Here is a 7,252-nt window from a genome sequence, read left to right as displayed (position 1 = left end):
ATGTCAATGATTTGTCTAGAAATGTTACTTTAGCATTGGGAACACAGGAAAATATAGATAGAAAATCAGAACAAAAGGTAGATGCTCTGTATAAGACAGTGGAATACCTGGGTGATGAAGTCCAGGGTCTAAAAATTAGATCTCAACTAGAATGTCATGTGGAGTATCATTGGATCTGTGTCACATCTAGAAGATATAATGAGACTAGTCATGACTGGGATCGAGTAAAATATCATTTAAAAGGCATATGGCACAATGTTAATGTATCCTTAGATTTAATTAACCTGCATAAAGAAATACAAGGACTTAACAATGCTAAAGCTCTGCAATTTGATGCTGAGAAATTGGCCACTGAATTTTTGGGTCACCTTAAGGGCCTCGTCCCCTCATGGTCTTCCTTCTATCAGCAGCTGCTTCTGTCTTGACTGTAGGGGCCTGTGTAACTGTTGTCTTGTGCCTGCTCCCTTCTCTACTGAAATACTTCATTAGTGCTATGGTAAAACTTCAGGCCGACCTACATCATGTAAGGCTTCGATATATGGCTTAAAAGATAGACATCTCCCTCCCGCGGGGGCTGGTAGTCAAAGACGGGTAAGACTCCCTCAGAGACTGGACAACCTAAGACAGGGCGTGCATGACGGAACGCACGTACCGATGACGGGTAAGTTCCAGATCTGGTGAGGGGATCACCTAAGACAGGCACAGTCACCTTGCGCCAGAACCAGGAGGGTTCGGGCATTTAAACAATAAAAAAGGGGGAGATGTGGGGAGTCACTTATGGACATGTGAAAACGTATAACAAGGAACAAAGATATTTGTGTACTTGGCAACAATGTAAGAAGTTGAGATTGTAAAGCGCTGGGAAAAACCGGGAGGTAACTGTTCACATAGCAGTCACTGCACATTCCTTGCAACAGTTTAGCAGAGAGTTCTGAGTTGTGAGACTCTCATTGTTCTACTAGATATAGTAATCTGGCTAACCTTGATTCTTGACTACTGTCTTTCTTATTGTAATGTTATAAATAGTGTGTTCTAAATAAACTCGGGGACACAGACACAGACACAGACACAGCTTGATTCTGTGATCCCTCCTGCAATTCTGTCTGTCTTCTTTCTTTTCCTCAGTCCATGCTCCCCCTTTCAGGTACCCTCAATTACTTCGTCGGCTGGCTTCCGACAGTAATTCTCTCACATCTTCTAGCTTACCACTTAGTTTTCAGGTTTTTATTTTATTAAATATTTCAAGCATACAGAAAATATGGAGAATAATAAAATTCTCATTTACTCGCCACCCCGCTATATCATCAATCTTACTATTTTATATTTGCCTCAACATAAAAAAATACCTTACAGATGCAACTGAAGCCTCCTTACTAATCCTCCCTATAAGCATCTTCCTTTCCCTAAGCTAACCACAATCCTGAATTTGATGTTTATCTTTCCCATGCATGCTTGTGCACTTTTATGATATACTATATCCATAAATATGTAGTATTATTTAATATAAATAAAATACTACATATATATTCTATAACTTTTAGCCAGTATTTTTAAGTTATTCACATGACTGACATAACTCATTCATACATTAGAACAGTTTTAAGTATTCCAGTATAGACTATGCCTATGCTCCAATAGTTATCTACGCTCTCAATTAGCATTTAGTGTGTTGATTTTTTAATTTTTGTTCTTTTAATGGATTTTATCATTTTGAGCAGTTTAAAAAAAACTTATTTATTTTAATTAGTTTCAAGTATACAGTACATTGGTTAGACATCTATATAGTTCATAAAATGATTCCAATTGCTCCTTTCCTCCTGACCCTCCACCTAGCAACATATTAATACTAACTGCTTTCCCTATGCCATGCTCCCCATCCCCACCCCATTCTCCCAGCTCCCCAAGCCCCCCTCCCCTCTGTCCATCATCAAATTGTTCACTATATTTGTGAGTCTGTTTTTGATTAGTTTGTTCTTTTTATTCCTTAGGTTCCGCATACTAGTGAAATCACATAGTGTGCTTATCTTTCTCTGTCTGACTTAAGTACCTTCTAGGTCTATCAAAGCAATATCTTTTGCCATCCCCTTCCTTTTAGTCTATGAGTGTCTTTTAATCTGAACTGAGTCTCTTGTAGGCAGCATAAGTAGGGGTCTTGTTTTCTTATCCATTCAGCCACTCTATCTTTTAGTTGGAGCACTTAATTCTTTTCCTTTTAGCTTATTTTTGTCTGGGGAGCTCCTTATCTGTCCTTCAACTCTAAATGATAGCTTTGGTGGATAAAGTATTCTTGGTTGTAGATCCTGGATCTTCATCACATCAAATATTTTGGACCAAGCCCTTCCGTACTGCATCATTTCTTTTGAGAAATCAGCTGCCAGTCTTATAAGTGTTCCCTTGTAGGTAACTATCTGCTTTTCTCTTGCTGCTTTTAAGATTCTTTCTTTGTATTTAACACTTGGCATTTTAATTATGATTTAAATTACGTGTTTGGTGTGGGCCTCTTTGGATCCCTGGTTTTGGGGGTTCTCTGAGCTTCCTGGGGTTGTGTATCTATTTGCTTCACCAGGTTAGGGAAGTTTTTCATCATTATTTCTTCAAATACCTCTTCAATTTCTTGTTTTCCTTCAGGTACGCTGATGAGACGGATATTTTGACCTTTAATAGTGTCTCATATGCTCCTTAAATTATTTTTATAGTCTTGGCATCTTTTTGCTTGTCATTCTGATTGAGTGTCCTTGGCTTTCCCATCCTCTATATAGGTCATTTGATCCTCTTCTTTATTCACTTTGTTTTTTCCATTTGATATACTTCTCATCTCAGATGTGTTCTTCATTTCTGACTGGTTCCCTTTTATAATTTCCAGTTCCATTTTTTATGTTTTTTATCTCTTTGTTGAAGTTCTCACTGAATTCATCTACTCTTCCCATAAGTTCATTGAGCATCTTTATAGCCAGTGTTTTGAACTCTGCATCTGTTAAATTACTTGACTCCATTATATCTGGATGTTTGTTCTGTTCTCTCATATGATTGCTGCTTCTTTGTCTTCCCATTTTGGCTGCCTTTCTGTGTCTGTTTCTATGTACTAAGCAAAGCTTCTAAGTCTCCTGGTCTTATTAAGATGGCTTTGTGTATTAAAATAATGAGATACCACTACACACCTATTAGAATAGTCCAGTGGCCCAGTTCTGAAAGGGGTTCAGCTGCAGGCCAAATTTAGCCCAAGCCTGTGCCCCTCCGGGGCCACCTGTTAAGATTGAGCAAGCAATCCACAGATGCTGTGCTTATAGTTGCCTCAAAAGGCCACACCAGAAACAGACGCCAGCTGGCTACAGTGTGAGTCTAGGCACTACTCAGCAAGGAGCACTTGACTCACTGGATGTGGCTTGGGTGGGGCTGCGAGTTGGGGGGCGGGGCATGGAATTTCAGGGAGTCCTCTGGGTAGAGCAACCTTTGTTATCCAGTTTGATGATGTCCTGACTATGGCAGCACTGTGTCCATGCACTAGTAGGGGGACAGGCTCAACAAGGAGCAATGGATACTGCCAGCACTTCTGGACAAAGTGCATCTCGCCTTGGCCCTCACTCTGACAATGTCTCCCTGTAAGTCCCTGGTGTCTCCTGTGTGCAACCAAATTGGCACTGGTGCTCAGAGTGAGCAGGTCCGTCACCGCGAAAATCCGCTGGCGGACGCGGCCCCTTTAAGAGGCGTCTGCTGCTGCCACTGCCGCAGCCTTCGTCTCACTCAGCCGCTTGAGACCGGGCAGCTTCGCGTCCTTGCTCTGTCCTACCTTCTGCCATTGCAGGGTGATTTCTTGGATTTCTCCCTAGTTGTATGGCTTGTTCATCTAGACCCTAGGCAATTTTTCCTTGTTGTTTGCTCCTTGTTTCCATCACAACTTTAATTTGGTCGCCAGAAGGATGAACAGAGGCTCTATCATCTATGCCATTTTTTCCCCTCCATTTTGAGCAGTTTTAAGCCACAGTAAAACTGAGCAGGAAGTACAGAGTTTCCATGCCTTCACACAAGCACACCTCCCCACCAGCAACAGCACCAAAGTGGAACATCTGTTACAACTGATGAACCTGCACGGACACATTGTTAGCTTCCAAAGCCCAGTTTACGTTAGGGTTCACTCAGGTGCTGTACATTTCATGAGTTTTGGCAAATGTATAAGGACATGTATCCACCATTATAGTATCAAACCATAGTATCACTGCCCTAAAAATCTCCTGTGCTCCCCTTATTCATCCCTCTCTCCCCCTCAACCCCCAATCTTTTTAGTATCTCCAGTTTTGCCTTTTCCAAAATGACAAAAATTGTTGGAATCGTACAGTACGTAGCTTTTTCAGATTGGCTTCTTTCACTTAGTTATATGAATGTAATGTTCCTCCATGTCTTTCTATAGACGGCTCATTTCTTTTTAGTGCTGAATAATATTCCACTGTCTGGATGTGCACAGTTCATCCATTTACACACTGAAGATCAACTTGGTTGCTTCCAAGTTTTGGCAATTATGAATAAAGCTGCTATAAACATCCATGTGATGGTATTTGCATGGACATACGTTTTCAACTCTTCTGGGTAAATACCAAGAAACATGATTGCTAGATCATATGGTAAGAGCATTTTTTAGTCTTCTAAGAAATTGTCGAACTGTTTTCCTACTTTTCATTCCCACCAGCAATGAATGAGTTACCTGTGGCTCCACGTGCTCACCATCAGTGTTTTGGATTTGGGCTATTCTAATAGGTGTGTAGTGGTATCTCATTATTTTAATTAGAATAGCCCAAATGATGTTGAGCATCTTTTCATGTATTTACCTGCACTCCATATATCTTCTTTGATAAGGTCTGTTCAGGTCTTTTGTCCATTTCTCAATTGGGCTGTTCTTGTTCTTACTGTGGAGTTTTAAGAGCTCTTCATATATTTTGAATAGTAGTCTTTTACAAAATACTTTTTTTGCAAATATTTTCTCCCAGCTGGTGCTTGTCTTCTCATTCTCTTGATGTCTTCAATTTTCACAATCACAGAAATGCTACAGCAAACATTCTTATATGGTTCTGCCTGTTTACATAAAGAGTTTCTCTAAGGCAGGCATCTACAAGTGGAATTTCTGGGATGAGGGTATATTTATCTTCAACTTTACCAGGCATTGCAAAATTGTTTTCAAATGGTTTTCAAACACCTGCACCAAGTTATAATTACCAGCAGTGAAGGATATTCCTATTGCTCCACATCCTCACCAATATTTAGAATTGACTAATTTTTTTAACTTGTGCCAATCTCATGTGTGAAATGGTAGCTCACTGTTTTAATCTGCATTTCTGACTACACTAGATGCTAATAATTTATATACATAAATCTTTTCACTTATGGCTTCTGCTTTCCTTTCTTGTCTAGAACATTTTCTCCTTAAAGTCATAAAGATATTCTACACTTATTTTAAAAAATTTCCAAGATTATGATTTTTAATCTATACATTTTTGGTATTTTATGCAAAAATAAAAATTCTATGGATAGAATAATCAATTTTCTCACTCCACTTATTAACTAACCCATTCTTCCCTTAATAATTTGTAACAATACACCTGTGGCATGGTATCAGTTTTTCACATGCATGATTTGGTTTCAACACAGAATAATCTCTCTCTATTGGGTAGGATGTCTTTTATGTCATATCCTTGGCAGATTTATTCCCAGGTACCTTACTTTTTGTTGTTTTTGTGAATGGGACTTTTTTATTAAAGTTTTTTGTTATGTTTTTAATTGACCATTACAGTTAAATTTGCATGTTGCTCTTGCACTCAACAACTTTGCCGAATTCTTATTCTCTTATTTAATAGATTGTTCTCAGGCACATTTTTATTCAGCTGTGTCTAATCTTCTGTTTATCTTTTAGTTCATTTGAATGACTATTTCTCATTAACACAGCCAATTCTTGCATTTCGATTATTTTCAACAAACATTATTTGGTCTTTTTCAGACTACTCTATGATTTCTAGTTGTTGGGATACCCTTTCTCCTATTTGTTATACCACCTTACTTTCCCTTATGACAATCTGTTTCTTATAGTAAAAATCTCCTCTGCTCTGCCAATTACTTCTACCCTTCCATCCACTCTCATCAGTCTTGTGTAACGAAGTTACACTATTTATGTCCACTAGAACCACAGTTCCAATGGTTTCTAAATTTAGAGAAGTAAATCTGCACATACTAAAAATTTCCATGTGGACCCTCATAGATAGGAAGGAGTTAAAGCAAATCCCCTCTTTAAGAAGATTGTTTAGTAGACTGTGTAGTTCAAGTCCTGGGATACAAGTAAAGCAACAACTCACACTGCATGGCTAACAGCACTAAAAATGTTCATTTTCATAGTTGACAGGAAAAAAAAAAAAAGGAGAACTTGATCCACTGTCCTGAAACCAGCTATAAAAGAGAATAATGAAAAGTTTTCTTACCATTGGCAAAACTCTCTCCAACATAGTACTGCAATTCTTTTACATTAGTTTTCGTCTCATGTATAACAGGATCAAAATAATCTTCAGTTGCTGTAACGTTCAGAAACTCACTTTGTCGAGGGCTACATGTCAGCTCACAAAACATGTTCAGTAGGTTATAAAAACAGGAAGGACATCTAAACAAAAAGTAAACTATATTTTTTATGCTCTCACAGACAACAGGGCCAGCAAAAAGATGATATAAAGTAGACAAAGAATATTTAAAATTTATGGTAAAGTGACAAATGAATTGCCATGAGAACATATTAAACCCAGCAATTCTAAATCTAAAACAAGACGCCTCTTTAAAATCTTCCCTAATTACTACATTAATGCTGTTCGAATATAACTTCAAAAAGAGAAAAATGGTTTTTTGAATTCTGTACTTTAAAATTTAGAGAGATGTTCTTTGTCTTGAAGCTAATGGGACTCAGAAGCATCATGGTGACAACTCTGATTAAGAAGAAAAGGGGAAAAATGAGATTTACACAACAAAATTGTTCATCTTATAACCCACTAAGGGGCTCTCTTCCAAGCCCCAGATACCATGTAGGCCCTCTCTAAACACAAGAGTATTTCCTGTGACTTGAAAAGATAGGAACAGCAGTGGTGGACTCTGGCAGCATGTGTTTCAGCAGCACATGGAGAAGATCTACTACGCAGGAGAACCACAGCGGTCTGCTGTCCTTCAGGTTCAAAGTTTAAGTTCCTAATGTTGACTAGTTATGTGGCAAAAAACTCTCTCCCCGCTTTGG

General features: G+C 38.5%; 1 protein-coding gene across 2 annotated transcripts in view; it reads right to left on the bottom strand.

Annotated features, from left to right (window-relative positions):
• NPC1 (NPC intracellular cholesterol transporter 1) overlaps positions 1-7,252 on the bottom strand; it is a 47,693-nt gene that overhangs the window by 28,321 nt on the left and 12,120 nt on the right. For both annotated transcript variants that reach the window (XM_006920027.3, XM_006920028.3), the window contains exon 4: positions 6,459-6,634. In XM_006920027.3, the coding sequence (XP_006920089.1) occupies positions 6,459-6,634 (176 nt within the window). The remainder of the gene's footprint in view (positions 1-6,458; positions 6,635-7,252) is intronic.

Source organism: Pteropus alecto, unplaced genomic scaffold (genome assembly GCF_000325575.1).
Source record: "Pteropus alecto unplaced genomic scaffold, ASM32557v1 scaffold146, whole genome shotgun sequence".
NCBI lineage: Eukaryota > Metazoa > Chordata > Mammalia > Chiroptera > Pteropodidae > Pteropus > Pteropus alecto.
Note: the sequence above shows the minus strand (reverse complement) of the source record. Positions and strands in the feature narration are given on the sequence as shown.